Here is a 15572-nt window from a genome sequence, read left to right on the forward strand (position 1 = left end):
AGTTCTTGTATAAGCATTTATTCCATATCAATGTATGGATCTATCATTCTTTTTAAAAGGTAAACGTATGAATCTATCGTATGTATGATGTATGTGTTCTCAAGTATTATTAATTAAAGATGAACTTATGGCAGTCTTTTATTCCCACTGCATTTTCTAGTGTGTATGTAGTGATTTCAAAAGGAAGGTATACATGACATAAGTCCAGTGCGCATGCACTAGCTAGGATGGGAGATCCAACATTTTTATTTTCAGTAGTAGCAATCCATCAGATCCTACCACACTGATTCGAGCCAGTTCTTCAAAGCCGCATCCAAGACGCCATCCCATACAGTTGTTTGTCCGTATATAAGCTGACGTCTAAGGAAGAGGAAGCATCATCGTATGCAGCTGGATACACGTTTCCGCTTGTGCTGACCAAGCAAACAAAAGAGTGGGCCCGGCCGGCTGCTATACGGCTGTGCTGATGCCGCACGCACAATCACGCAGGCGCAGTTGTAACAGCGTGGAAGCTGTTACATCGGGTGGGCCCGGCCCTCGCTTAAATCAGCAGTACTTCCGAAAGCAGCTGGAGGACCTTACATCGGCGTCGCTCTACTATACTAAATCTCCACCAGATTACTTCGTTTTCACTTCGATGTTAACCTTAGTAATGAGAAATAGATTTCTTTCTTTTTATTGTTTGGTCACTACTATACAGAAACGGTCATATATATATATATATATACATATATATATATACATATACATATATACATATGTATATATATATGCTCGCTACTTATGTCAATTAGCTACTTATGCTAATAATGCTATTTTTACATAGTACATGAAAATTTTAAATTTGGCGGCAGTCATGACACTACCTACTACTCCCTCCATTCTGAAATATAACATTAATTAATTAGTAAAAGCAGAACTGAAGGAATCTTCTTAACATGTGTAGTTTTTTAGTAACCAAATGTCCTACTGGATGGAGTGAGTCTCAACCTCAAAATGACATATGGGGTGGTAAGTTACATAAAGAAGACCAAGCAAACAACAAAGAAGATGCGCTGCGTGCTACTACACGGCAGTGTCAAAATCTAGAGGCGCGTTACGAGAACAATGTAAAGAAAATTATGACAAAATAAATGAAAAATCACTATACTTGAATTTTTTTTAATTATCTGACTTTATGACCATGACTTTGCGTGACCTGTTCATCACAAAAATCAATAAATTCAACCTGCGAAAAGCTAGCTGATAGCTCTGATGATAACCACGCGATGAACCGGCCGGTTTTGTTTCAAGATAAGTGTACTCGGATTGTAAATTCTACATTTTTTAACTGCACGCAAGCATGGACGGCACAAATAGTAATTGTGGGTATAATGCTTGGTTGCCTTTTTGCGCACGCGCCCCGATCGTCAACTCTTGGTTTGTCACGTGATTTTCGTCAACGGGCGCGCGGAGCCGGTAACGTGGCCACCGCAGCCTGCCGTGGAATCAACGTGGGCCGCGCGGACGGTGAAAGAAAAAAAAAGCGGCGAGCGGGAAGATCGGCGGCAGCGCACGCGCGCGTCGGACGGTAAAAATTTGAAACAATGCGAAGCAATTTGAAGAAATTTATGACAAAATAAATGAAAGGTGGAAACGATCGAGACAATCATGGTCGAATTTTCTTCAAATGTACATGCCACCCATTAATTGTTGTGCCTCCTTTTTTCTTGCAAAATAAGAGGGAGCTATTGGGAATGGCTAGCTCGCGCGCCCTATAAATACACCTCACCCGGCCGCCTGTCCTCAGGCGCATCGATCATCTCAAAGAGCCCCGGCATCTGCCATCTTCTCCCCTCTGGTGCTCTTGCTACGACCCAGTTTGGCCATGGCATCATCAACACCAGCAGTTCTTGCTACGCCTGGACATGGAGTACCATGCAGACCAAATAATGCTAACAAGAACTGCTCCTCCTCCTCCAAACTCCCATCACCGGCAACACGAATCGACTCTGCCGCCTTCTTCCGACGACGGATCATCATCAACTGGTACATATATATGATACAAATACGTTAGAGCGAACTGATTAACCATCTGCGAGCCGTGTGTCTCTAGCTGCCGCTTTATTTATTTGTAATGCCGTATGATAGCTAGGTCCGGCCATCGATCCTTCCTTCTCGCACGTGTTAAATTTCAACAATGATGTCCGCTAACTTGCACCGTGCATGCAGGAGGTGCAGGAGCAGTAGTACTGCGAGCATGGGGGCCATGGCGGGCGTCGTCGTCAGGCGGGACGACAAGGACGAGCTGGAGGAGGAATGGGTGGGGCACCTGGCTCCGGAGAAGCTGGAGGTGCTGGATCACCTGGAGCCGTGGGCGGAGGCGCACGTGCTGCCGCTGCTGAGGCCGGCGGAGGTGGCGTGGCAGCCGTCGGACCTGCTCCCGGACCCGGCGGCGCTGGGCGACGACGGCTTCCACGCGGCGTGCCGCGAGCTCCGCGCGCGGGCGGCCGGCGTGCCCGACGACCACCTGGTGTGCCTCGTCGGCAACATGATCACGGAGGAGGCGCTGCCCACGTACCAGAGCGTGCCCAACCGCTTCGAGGGCGTGCGCGACCTCACCGGCGCCGACGGCACCGCCTGGGCGCGCTGGATCCGCGGCTGGTCCGCCGAGGAGAACCGCCACGGCGACGTGCTCAGCCGCTACATGTACCTCTCCGGCCGCGTCGACATGCGGCAGGTGGACCGCACCGTGCACCGCCTCATCGCCTCCGGGATGGCCATGAACGCCGCCCGGAGCCCCTACCACGGCTTCATCTACGTCGCCTTCCAGGAGCGCGCCACCGCCGTCTCGCACGGCAACACGGCGCGCCACGTCGGCGCGCACGGCGACGACGTGCTCGCCCGCGTCTGCGGCGCCATCATGGCCGACGAGAAGCGCCACGAGGCCGCCTACACCCGCATCGTCGGAAAGCTCTTCGAGGCCGACCCCGACGCCGCCGTGCGCGCGCTGGGGTACATGATGCGCCGCCGGATCACCATGCCCGCCGCGCTCATGACCGACGGCCGCGACGACGACCTCTACGCCCACTACGCCGCCGCCGCGCAGCAGACCGGCGTGTACACGGCCTCCGACTACCGAGGCATCCTGGAGCACATGATACGGCAGTGGGGCGTGGAGGAGCTCGCGGCGGGGCTCTCCGGCGAGGGGCGGCGCGCGCGGGACTACGTGTGCGGGCTGCCGCAGAAGATCCGGAGGATGGAGGAGAAGGCCCACGACAGGGCGGCCCAGGCTCGAAAGAAGCCCACGCCTATCCCGTTCAGCTGGATCTTCGACAGGCCCGTCAGTGTCGTGCTGCCATGATTCATTCCTCCTCCTCTTCTACAAATAAAGTTCTGCAAAAGTTTATTTACTCCAAAAGGGGTTGTCAAGCTAAGCTATGCTGCTGTTTACTTTCAGCATTTTAGCATGTGATAGGAGCCGTGTTCTTGAGTGTGTGAGTGTAGTGTGCATGTGTGTTGTCATTGTAAAACGGAAAGAAAAGTTGTGCTCCTACATGTATCATGTAGTACTGCTGGTGATAATAAGGGATCTCTTGATGAGGATATACATTATATGGTGAGCAATAATCGAAACTTTTTGTATGTGGTTACTATGTTTGAAACAGATCGGAACTCCTTTTCCTTTTTCGTTCCAAGAATGCATAAAAGAAAAGAAGATGCTAGATAGAGCCGGTGAGCTCAGTGTGTCCCGGTTCAGCCAAAAGATCTCCCGTGGCTAAAAGAACTTGGTCCAAACAAGGGGAAACTCCAGCGTCCATCAACCAATTAGCAACAAACAGGACAGAACATATTCCATCCATTTTAAAATGTAAGTCGTTTTGATTTTTCTAAATTTATAAATTTTGCTACACATTTAGATATACATTATATCTAGGTATATAGCAAATACTGTGAATCTAAAAGATCCAAAATAACCTATATATATTTTGGAATGGAGGGAGTACTAAACTAACTTTTGAGTTCTGACAAAATCCATCGCTGTTCTTCTGCCCATCTTCGCTATGAGTGAAGCTAGCGAAGCCTGAATTCAACCTAGAACCTGCTCTCAGAGCTCAGCCAAATAGAGCTCGAATTTGCCAATTACTATTGGCAGCTGGTAGATCCTTCCTTCTCCTATAGTCCTATAGTCTCTTGTGTCTATAGTTGTCTCAATCATATTGCTAATTGCTGGTCCGTCTCTTAGTAGGTAAGTTAGTGAAACTTGCAGCAAACCTGTCCTGGTCAGAAAGGGATATGAGCGACACTTTTACAACAGTCTTGCTTTTCATTCCTTAATTGAATTTTGTACAAAAGATTGAACGACAAGTATTGTGATTGAAAGGTCCAAACGGGACTAGCGGAAAGCAACAATCTACTCCCTCCGTTACAAAATATAGCATGTTTTAATTTTTCTAGATTTATAGCAAAAACTATAGAAGTACATAGCAAACACTATGAATTTAGAAAAACCAAAACGACCTACCTTTTGAAACGGAGAGAGTACCCCCACCGATGCGAGCTAAGATCAATATTTGCCTTAATCCGCTAATTAACATGTCTATTCCATGATTAACTAAACTTATATTAATCCTTACATCGAAAACACACGGGAACACAACAGGTGCGCTGCGAAAATTTCAGACATGAGCCCCACCAAATTAAGTGCGGCACCTCCGGCCATGTGCCAACTAATGGTTTGCCGTACTCAAGCATCTATTCTCGCATGTCCCGGACCCACGCCTCATCCAGCCATTTATGATTGGTAAGCATGAATTAAGGCCCATCCAATATTTTTCGCTTTAGTAATTTCACGTTTTTGTTTCTAATAAATGAATCACAAAGTAATTTTATTTACACCATTGGTCAGTACCATTTCTTTTACAAAAGCCAACTTTGTGTATTATTGCAAATTTTCCAATGCATTAATTCAGTTTAAATCCGAAAGGTGAACGATCAAACAGTCCCAATAATCCCAACAAACAGGCAACATCCACGAGTAGTACTTTGCCCATGAAAAAAACAGGGTTTTTAAATGAAAACAGGCGGATTTCTAGAAAATAATTCATGAACTAGAAGCTAGATCATAATTCCAGTTCCAATTACAGGACAGATTTTTAGAATTTTATCTAGAAAAATAGCTTCCAACTAGATTGATTTCTAGCATCTTTAAAAGTTTTAGCATTTATTCGAATCCAGATCTGAATCGGAATCGAACACACGGCATCAAATCAAAACATCTTAACAAACAGTCCTTGGGAGAGAAGGTTGGTAACTAGGCAAGTGAAAGGCAAGGTTCCAATAACACAACAAAAAGTGCTTGCAAGAATAATCATCTTGTCCTTAGGAATATTAATCGCCGCCATGATAGACTTGGCATAGTTTACTCTTATCCCTGCAGAAGCAACAAAAGGATTAAGCAATGCCCTTAGCAAGTGAAGCTGCCTTGCACAATCTTGTTACTAGTCCCTCCATCGAATTCTTGTTATCCTATAAGAAAATGATGAGATTCCAAGATTGGTCTTCTGTATAACGTTCAGGAGCCTGCTATGTACGTCTTGTTGGGTAGGACACGGGTGGTGCTTCAAATCACATGTTGTGCAATGTTTACACGGCGTATAAACGGGCTAAACAGCCGGTAGACGAACAATGGTATCAAGTACCATCATCGTACACTATAGAGAAGCAAGACAAAGGTAGATTAATAAAACACTATGCTTTAGGGGGGTGCTTGGTTTCCTGAGGTTTATTTTAAGCCCTGTCATATTGAATATTTTAATACCAATTAGAAAGACTAAATATAAGCTAACTGCATAAGCCTAGAGCTTATTCACGAGATGAATCTATTAAGCCTAATTAATTCATGATTAGCATATGTTTACTGTAGCATCACAGGGGCCAATCACGACTAATTAGGTTTAATATACTCGTCTCGCGAATAAGCTTAGGAGTTATGAAATTTGTTTTATCATTAGTCTATATTTAATACTCCTAATTAGCATCCAAACATCTGATATGATGGGGCTTAAAATAAGCCTCCAGAGAACCAAACACCCTCTTAGACTTATTCGTAATCAATTGCAAAAAGTCAGCCGAGCCGCTCCAGTAAACAGAAGGTGCTACAGGGTCTACCCTTCCTGACCCCATATTGAGCACAGTCAATAATGACTGGTTAACAGAAGAATACTAACATACGGGTGCCCGAGAGGTCACCCTTTTTAACTCCTCTTGTGTATCTTGTACAGGCTCACGCTCTATCTAGTAATTTTCAAATCTTAAAATTGTAGCTTTTTATTTCTATATTAACTGCAATCACAATGGTTATTAAAAGAACAAGTTTGAAAAAAAGTATAATAAACTTGGCATGCGCGGGCCGACGAGACTTCATGTTTTGGGCAGAATTGAAGAAAAATTCAGGACCTAAAATAAGTGTTATTTTAGCATTCAAATTTTATCCCACAAAGAGTGTTGTTTTAGCTTGTAGTGAGATCATCTAATTAAAGTAATACCAATTACAAGAAAATATTATATAGAAAAACGCATAGAGTCAATCAAATACTTAGTAGATGTTATTTTTCTAGTTACACTGCTATGCATTCATCGAGGATCCAAAAAATCAAATAAACAATATGATTTTAAATCACAAGTGTTAGAAGTAATTAGAGGTAACAAGATTATTTCTTAGGATGCCTGGTCCGAAATTTTCTAAAACAATATTTATTTATTTTGGGACGGAGGGAGGGAGTACGTGATATGTTGGACGGGGTTAGTCAGATCATGATCTGCATTAATCGCCGACCAACGCAGAGGACAGCAGGTACAGTTCTTTGCACCAATAAGGTAACCCGGTCACTGGAACCGTAGCAGCAGTGCTCATATATAGTAATGTAGCGTTAATTCTGTAGCAGGCGATCTGGAAGGTGTCCAATGAATAGTCGTTGCAGACTTAATGTCGCGGAGCATGCATCCAGACAACAAGAAAATGGTTTTATTTTTTAAACACCGGCCAATATCTATCGAAGCTTGCAAAGCAACATTTAAGCATGAACCTGCGATGGTTATCCTCAGAATAAAGAAAAAATATTTCTCGATAATCGTAGAGAATGGGGAAATCATGAAGTATAATATTTTCATTTTTTTCACATACATTGAAAATAGTTTCTAATATATAATGTTTAATTGATACAAAATTAGGCGTGGTCCTCCCGTTCCATAAAAGGATTCATGGTTGTTCCAAATACAAACAAGGCCCACTCTGCTCTGGTGGCCAGTGCGGATTCATTGCGCCTGACGACACGCGAGATGGAATCCATCGACCTAGAATGAGATGGTGTGCCGTACATATGCAATCAATTGGTGATCTATGAACAATATCGATATTGTGAAGGGTTTGTTTGTTTGTTTACCCCGGCTTATAGGTACTGAAGTAAAAAGTTAAAATAAATAACCTAAAATAGAGGGACACATATGATATAAGTTGGCTTATAAGTTGGGGGTTCTTGCTGACCAGATGAGCTTGTATAAGTTGGATCATAAAGCTAAATAAGCTGAATTATGTAACCTGGGGTGTAAAGAAACAGGCTATCTCGTGGCCTGCTCACCCTTGGGAAAATAAGTAATGGCATGTACTGGTTAGGTTTCCGTGGCGACAACATGGCAACAATACGGCTAATATAAGACTAGGGCATGGGGCAAACTGTAAAAGTAGCAACTTTAGGACTGCATAGGGATACGAGCCCAGAACAACTTAGCAGTCTGTAGCGAAGAGGACTTGAAGGACGGAGATCTAGGTTGGAAATGTTTATGAGCGACATGAAATATAGTACCGTCTTATTTGGGAAGAAAAAGACAGACTTGTTTCGCTGCAGCAGCATCTCAACGGTTGGCGCACGTGGTTCCTGAGGTTTATTTTAAATCCTGCCACGTCAAATGTTTCAATACCAATTAGAAAGATTAAATATAAATTAATTATAAAACTAACTGCATAAGCCTAATGCTTATTCACAAGACGAATCTATTAAACCTAATTAATCCATGATTAGCATATATTTATTGTAGCATCACATGGGCTAATCACGGACTAATTAGGTTTAATAGATTCGTCTCGCGAATAAGCGTAGGGGTTATGGAATTTATTTTATCATTAATCTATATTTAATACTCCTAATTAGCATCAAACATCGGGTGTGACGGGACTTAAAATAAGCCTAGAAAACCGAACACCACCTAATTAATATATTTTCTTTTTATTTGGGCACGTGGGTGGCCATCTAGTCTATGGATTGAGCACGTGCTATTAATTAGTATGTCTGAACTTTTGTCAATTCTTTTTGTAGTTATCTTGGTTATGCAGAGATTATGAGTGTTTCAACTTATTAGTGTGTTCTCGATGCAACGTTCCAAAAGTTAGTAAAGCTTCTCTTAGTGGAAATTAAAAAAAAAGTACTCTCATTGTTTTCACATAAAAGGGGCTTGACCTTCTCCATTCAAACTGGTGCCGAACTGAAGTGATCTCGATCGGCCAGCCCTCTACCGAACACCAAAACGTTTTCAGATTTAAAGCAGATTCCTTCCATCGAATAAAGCTTGGTATTAATGCCTTCTTCGAAGCGGCGAACTGAGGCATAAGTTGATTTGGTTTTTTTAATAAAAAAATAACTATGCCTACTAGCCAAATACCTATGGAGGAAAATCCAAATTCCGTACATATTTCTCCATACAGAATCCCTTACTTAATTTCCAAGCAAATCCACTTCATGGGCTCATGGCTGTGTTGCATGTAGCAGCACATCATCCAACCATCTTTGGTCCATGGCCCAGAGAATTGTCCATGCTAACTTCTAAAGTGATTGTAAATAAATTGGTTGGTGCACGTAGCTTGATATGAATATAAAAGCTTGGAGGGTTGGAGATCATCATCGGATTGGTCCACACCAGTTCCATAAAAAAACATTCAAGGGCTTCTAGTAGACGTGCCACGTGTACAACTAATAAACCGAGGGAGATTATTCAAGGCTTACGGTCAGCACCCAGGACAAATTTTTATTCAAGGATGCGTTGCGTGGACGGACCAAGGGCCTACCATTTCTATGCTGGTCCTTGAAAAATGCAAACCTTCAGATAATTCTTTGAACGAAAATGGATCCACACCCAACCATCTTAGCGTTCTACCCTTTTGCGGCCCACGAGTGCGGCCAAGAGCCAGACCCAGTAAGATGCCCACACAAGAGCACATTCTGCCCTGACTACTTCAAATAACTTCCCTCTACAACAAACAAATCATTTGCAGCATGCCAGGTTACTCGATGCAAAGTGTTAACACAACTCCACTGTTTCCAAGTTTCCTGGCATGCAGACGACTCGGTAACAGCGAGCTCCTCATGATATACAACCGTACATGTTATTTGAATACAATCTTTCCAACTGTTTAAAGCCTCGTTGTACAATCTTAAACTTGCACTGTGGTACCTGGCTACTGGCTAGTGGCCTCAAAAATGTAGGAATCCAGGGTAAGATGTAACGCACTATCAAACGCCCGACGTTTTCACTTCTTCCCGCCACCAGACACGTTGAACTTGAAGAAGATAATGTCCCCGTCCTGCACCACGTAAGTCTTCCCCTCCTGCTTGTATTTTCCAGCAGCCTACGGTACACATGGAATTGGATTTCTAAGGCCGGAACTCAACACAAGCACTTGAACAAGAACGGTTGTTCGGGGGAGGCACACATACCTTGACAGCAGGTTCACTGCCCAATTCTTTCAGATCATCAAACTTCATTACCTGACCCACAAAAGTAGATGTAACAATCATATACTCCTTCAAGTCAGGAGTAGTTGATGTTTATCACAGCAAAATATAACCAAGTGCAGGACAATTTGGTTGTCTGAAACGACAACAAATTTTGACTGGAGGGAGTAACTACCTTGGTTCAAACATGAATAGAGCTCTAGTAAATGACTGACCTAAGTTCTACAAGATTCAAATCACACTGTTCAGGCTTTAAAAGGGCATATTATCTTGTGTTTTTCCTTAATAAACATGTGCAGAAGTATGAAACATCAAATAAAGAACTCAGGAGTGCTGTTAATCAATGAAAATCATCGACACAAAAACATCAAGAGGTGAAAACAAGTTACTTCAGAAGCATCTAGATTCAGACAATCAAAATGTTCAAGTAGGACAACTATGTAAAATCAGGTTATATGTAACTGCAGCTGCTGCAGATCACAATAATTAACAAATATATCAGCTACATAAAATAGCAGAGGGTTACCTCAGCACATATGAAGCCCCTTTCGAAATCGGTGTGAATTGCACCAGCAGCTTGAGGGGCCTTGGTTTGACGTCTGATCTGCCAACACTTGACCTGAAGAAAGAATTCATAGGTGTCACTGAACCAGCTAATTCAGATTCATACTCCTAATGGAAAACTGAACACTATTAAAGTTCAACAAAAAGCACATTAATTGGTATCCCCTCCGGTCTTGACGTTTCTTACAACAAAACACAACTACCTGCAGACTAATTTTGTACCAGGCACCTTTGTCCTACTGTTACATTTTAGCAACACATAACAGAAGATAGATTATGCTGCAGTGAAAAGAACAAGTACCTCATCAGGACCAGCAGTGAAAAAGTATATCAGATGAATTGCTGCAAAACCAGTCTTGATAATTTTTGGGATCATGCTGCAGGACATAATAGAGAAACATTTTAGTTGAAATTGAGAACCAATGAGAGAACTCAGAAAGTTGTCAAACAACTGACACTTTTAGGTAAATGTTTTTTATTTTACAAACACTTGGCACTTCCCTAGCCTTCAGGCCTATACTCTCAAAATGCCCCTCTTTATTTCTGCTTGAGATGATATTAAGGGGCATTTTGCCACATTTTAAACAAAAAAGATTATTGCTTAACCATGTGTGATTGGTCAAAAGTTGGCAATTATTTTAAGGCTGGGGATGTCCGTATAAAAGAATTACTTCAACTTAATATTTGCCTTAGGGGTGAATATTCTGGCTTCTAAAGTTTTAGAATTTAAATGTAAATTGTTCGAATTCCATGAGTAAGAAATAAAATCTGTGTGTTAAGATGTTAGTTTGTCCTAGTTGAAACTGCAACCTCATGAGATAGGTCCAATATTGCATCACTACAAGCATTTAGCATGACCAAGCTAACCAACTCAAATATCACGGCGAGTTAACTTGCCTTGTTAACTGGTTTTCAGCACAATATTTAGCAGCTTCATCTTCTGGCATATCCACTAGTTTCTGTTCAAAAGCACAGCTGAAAGGAAGTATGGTTTCACCACCATGTTCCTGCACCCTGAAAAAAATATTTATATCAGCCCATTTGTGCTTATAATGCTGACATTTACAGAACATACACTACCAAAGGAAAAAGATTATATTTTTTTATCAGTAAAGTGGCTACAACCAGATATAACATCTGTGTAACATCTATAGAAGAGTCTTTCACAAAAACCCAGGTTTTCTGTTCAAATGTAAAATTATAGTTCTTTGGCACACGTCACTTAACCAACATATTGTGGTCCACTTATCCAATTACATCACAAAGTTCCACCATGAACCAAATAACAAGCTTTCTTATCTAGATTCCATTTACAGATGATGTGGCTCTACACTAGAAGCTAATGAGGGGCCAACTTGCCAACGTGAATTAACATCTGCTGGCAAGTGCGATCAAAATTTTAAACCCTGTTATTTGGATGTGCGACACGTGATAAGATCTAGGGTTTTCTGTCACTTGGACCACAAAACCTAGCACTTTGGGAAATATAATCTTAAAGAAATAATACCAAGCGTGTATCTTGGGTAGAAACTTGTTCTTTTTCCTCTGGAAGTCCTTCTCACTCATATTCACCTGCACAAATAACAGATTGGTTTTGCAGCCTATGCATTTCAATTATTAATAAAGGGTCACATCAAAAGACTGAAGCAGTTTTGAAAAAAAAACCAGTCAAATGGTTAATTTATGACCAGATTCAGCTGAATGTTGGCTGCTTCCATACATAAAAAATGCATTTTCTTCTGCTACTACACAAGTACACATGCATAAATAATCGATATCATAATACATCATACACGGATAATTATTTTAGGACCCTTTAAGGCAAACAACTGACCTAGTACTAGTTGCCTTTCATATAACAATGTGTAATGGCTCCAAATAAATGTTGATAACAGGAAGCAGAGAAATAGATACAAGGAAACAGAGCAGAGAGCATTGCAGAAAGAAGCTATGTCGTAACAAGCACATGTTAGACACTTCCACCTAGAAAGGCGTTCATAAAAAGAATAAAATTATATAGTTGTCTGCCTTTTTTTCCTTAGAAACCCATATGATACCCCAATTAACTGAGAATCTGAATTAAGAACCATGTGACACTTTAAAAAATCATGAAAACAAAAACATCAAGTTTCTCGTAGTAGACTATTGACAAATAGAATGGGCATGCAGATGAGCAAGAACCCATACCAAGTAGACAACTGGCTTTGCGGTAAGTAGCTGGAAGGTATTCAAGATCTCAATGTCAGCAGCTTTCCAATCACCTAAGCGGACATCTTTCCCATCCTGGAGATGTTTTATGACCTGTTGAGAGATAAACCCAAGTTAACAATACAGAAAAATTCATTTTCAGTTATATTTAAGGTCGCTAACAGATACATGGCTATGAGGCAAAATTGAAGAAGTAATTGATGCCCCACCCTCTCACATAATTCATGTTCAATTTTGAGCTGCTTATCATTGCTCCTCTTCATTGACTTCTCAAGGTCCTCAATTTTCTTATTCATGAAATCTATATCCTGCACAGAAAATACAATAGATCACTGTCAAAAGAAGCTTCAAATGTTGTACAAGGTGATGCGCCAATAAACAGAAATCCTATTAACCTTTAGTCTGAGCTCTTCACTAATAGTTTCCAAATCTCTAACAGGATCTACTGTATCATCAACATGAGTAATTTCCGAGTCTTCAAATGCCCCTGAAAACCATGCGCAACACTCAATCAGTTAAAAGGTATAACAAATAATGTCTAGTTAAATTAGAAAATAAACCTTGCTAAAGAACATATATTCCTTGAATGGAATGACATGAGAAATTAATCTGTTAATTTTGGTCTACGTTAGAGCAACAAACTATTTATAATTTTTTATTCTGGAACAAAAAAATTACTAGAAACACTATGAGGCATCAGCAGACAAGAAGAAACAAAAAAGGAAAGAATGAAACCAATCACTCATTAATCGCAAATGTTCTTTTGCCTCACACTGAAATAATATGGTAACCATATTATCACTAAATGTTGAATTAAAACTTCCAGTTTATAATTTTATATGGCACTACAGACTAAAGAAGAATTAGATCAATCAAATTATCAGTGAATGAAGGTATTGTAAAAAACAAATGAATAATCTGCAGCATAGTGGTGAATGTTGACTAAAATGAGGCACAATTAATTAGAATACTAAATATTAACAAAACTAGAGCAGAAACATACTCAAGACATGAAAGATTCCATCAACAGCACGTATATGGGACAGGAACGCATTGCCCAGACCATCCCCTGCATGAGCACCTCTAATAAGCCCAGCTATGTCAGTTATTTCCAGATATGCAGGCACCTGCATAGAATTTCCATGGTCACAATACAGCTGAAACATGATTTCAACAGTCACTGCTCATCTAAACTTAACCTAAGAAGCTAGTCCTTACTTTATGAGCAAAGAAAAGAAACAGACCTCACTCTTTGGCTTGTAAAGTTGGCAAAGCCAGTCAAATCGCTCATCTGGAACATTCACACGTGCCTCATTTGGTTCAATGGTACAGAAAGGGAAGTTCTCAGCTGGTATTGCGAGCTTTGTTACTATGTTGAAGAAAGTTGATTTGCCAACATTTGGCAACCCAACCTGCAGAAACAGCAATCCAGAAGGTGTATTAGGCCTCATCTTAGCGACTTACATTGTCATCGTATCAGTGACAAACAGGAATGAAACAAGTGACCAGAGATGTGATTATAGCTAAATATAAATACAATTCTGCCACAGAGGTAACCACATTCGGCATGAAATTGGATGTATAGTCAGCACTCAGCACAGAATAAATTATCAAAGATTTCGTAACATAAAAGAGAAACAATGCACAATGTTCTGGTAGTACATCGAGATTCGTGAAGCTATTATAATATACTATATGAGACAAGGACAAATGCCCTTGGCCTCTAACATGCCTCTAAAGCATAAGACACCACTATAGCAACAAGAATAACATACAGAATTAGTAACGAGTAATAATATGCTACCCGCACCCAGAAAAAAATATATATTGCGTGTTATTATGCCACCACTCCTAGCCTACTAGTTTGAGCAATCCTATATCCCACAGAAACGAAGGATATGTATAAGTCTTCCAGCAGTACCCAAGAATGGAGCATGTTTTAATACATCAAAAACATTGACACCTGTCTCTGGCCAATTCACTCCCAATATGTTAACAAAATGTACTAATCTAGCTACACCATTCCACCGTGGGATGGGACCCACTCAAATTTCATTACAACCATACCAAGGTCTTCCTAACGAGTCCTATCCCCAACAACCCATCAGCTGAAGTAAGAAATCACAACAAGAAGCACATGAACTGAGGAACCAGCAATAACATTCCAATAGCATCTGGCACCTCTGTGTTCCTCTTAACTCTAGTAAATCACTATCAAAATCCAGTGGAAGATCATCCGGCACTTCAAGCTTTTCTCTCATTCTGGTAAATCACTAACTAGCCAGACTCGTATGGAACAACAAAAATAACAGGACCCAGGCATCCGAACCAAATCCCTCCGCCCTAACCTGGAACCCGTGCACCACCGCCACCATCACGTGAACCGCGCGCCTCGAATCAACTCACTACAAAATCGCAACCGAACGCTCCTATTCACAAGACGCAAGCACGGAGCCCCTAAAAACCACCCAGATCGTCAGACGAGCACGGACGGCGTCGACCGCAGACGGGCCCGTAAACCCCAAACCCGCTGCAGCAGCGCTGAGCCCGGTCGGCCGAATCGGAGACGCCGCCGCACGGCCACAAGATCCATCAACCCGCAGCGGCTAGAACTAACGAGCCGAGGATGGAGTGGGGAAAGGGGGCGGAGGGGAGCGTAGGGGAGTGGGGAAAGGGGGCGGAGGGGAGCGTAGGGGAGTGGGGAAAGGGGGCGGAATTGGGCTTACGATCCCGATCTTGAGGTGGGAGGAGAAGCGGCCGAGGATGGGGCGCTCGGCCGGCGCGGCGTCCTTCTTCGCCTTGGGAGGCATCGTCGGCGGGCGCGCGGCGGCGATGCGACCGGGGATGGCTAGGGTTTTTGGTGGGAAGCGGAGGGGCGGCGCCGGTTGCGGCTCGAGTGAGTGGGAGAAGAAGAGGGTTCGGCGGCGGCTGGGCTGCGAGATGAGCGATGGACTCGGGTGCTGTGGGCCCCCTAAGTCGTAGATGCTGTGGACTGAGATCAGGCAAAATGGGGGGCTATTAGGCCGTCTCCAA

General features: G+C 42.3%; 2 protein-coding genes across 3 annotated transcripts; one reads left to right on the forward strand and one right to left on the reverse strand.

Moving 5' to 3' along the window:
- The first annotated feature begins 1808 nt into the window (after positions 1-1808).
- On the forward strand, positions 1809-3615 carry LOC112897448 (acyl-[acyl-carrier-protein] desaturase 7, chloroplastic-like). Of its 2 annotated transcripts, none has more exons than XM_025965739.1 (2): positions 1809-2028; positions 2212-3615. In XM_025965739.1, the coding sequence occupies exons 1-2, from the start codon at positions 1868-1870 to the stop codon at positions 3341-3343; spliced, it is 1293 nt and encodes a 430-aa protein (XP_025821524.1). In that variant the 5' UTR covers positions 1809-1867; the 3' UTR covers positions 3344-3615. The 2 variants fall into 2 exon arrangements, with proteins under 2 accessions (XP_025821524.1, XP_025821525.1); XM_025965740.1 differs by having other exon boundaries at positions 2221-3615.
- Positions 3616-9234: 5619 nt separating this feature from the next.
- Positions 9235-15480, reverse strand: LOC112897188 (obg-like ATPase 1). The gene is made up of 12 exons (XM_025965431.1): positions 15266-15480; positions 13784-13951; positions 13543-13666; positions 12935-13026; positions 12749-12847; positions 12519-12632; positions 11839-11903; positions 11229-11345; positions 10633-10708; positions 10294-10386; positions 9750-9800; positions 9235-9661 (listed from the first exon to the last, which is right to left on the reverse strand). The coding sequence occupies exons 1-12, from the start codon at positions 15347-15349 to the stop codon at positions 9563-9565; spliced, it is 1182 nt and encodes a 393-aa protein (XP_025821216.1). The 5' UTR covers positions 15350-15480; the 3' UTR covers positions 9235-9562.
- Between the last annotated feature and the right edge of the window lie 92 nt (positions 15481-15572).

The sequence above is a fragment of the Panicum hallii genome, chromosome 6 (genome assembly GCF_002211085.1).
Source record: "Panicum hallii strain FIL2 chromosome 6, PHallii_v3.1, whole genome shotgun sequence".
NCBI classification, from domain to species: domain Eukaryota; kingdom Viridiplantae; phylum Streptophyta; class Magnoliopsida; order Poales; family Poaceae; genus Panicum; species Panicum hallii.

Excerpts from the sequence above, each read along its gene's own strand:
- LOC112897448 (XM_025965739.1), top strand. The coding sequence starts at position 1,868 with ATGGCATCATCAACACCAGCAGTTCTTGCTACGCCTGGACATGGAGTA. Across the intron at positions 2,029-2,211 it reads CGACGGATCATCATCAACTG|GAGGTGCAGGAGCAGTAGTA; the intron begins GTACATATATAT and ends CCGTGCATGCAG.
- LOC112897188 (XM_025965431.1), bottom strand. The coding sequence starts at position 15,349 with ATGCCTCCCAAGGCGAAGAAGGACGCCGCGCCGGCCGAGCGCCCCATC. Across the intron at positions 12,633-12,748 it reads AACATGAATTATGTGAGAGG|GTCATAAAACATCTCCAGGA; the intron begins GTGGGGCATCAA and ends ATCTCTCAACAG. Across the intron at positions 9,801-10,293 it reads GGGGCTTCATATGTGCTGAG|GTAATGAAGTTTGATGATCT; the intron begins GTAACCCTCTGC and ends TTTGTGGGTCAG.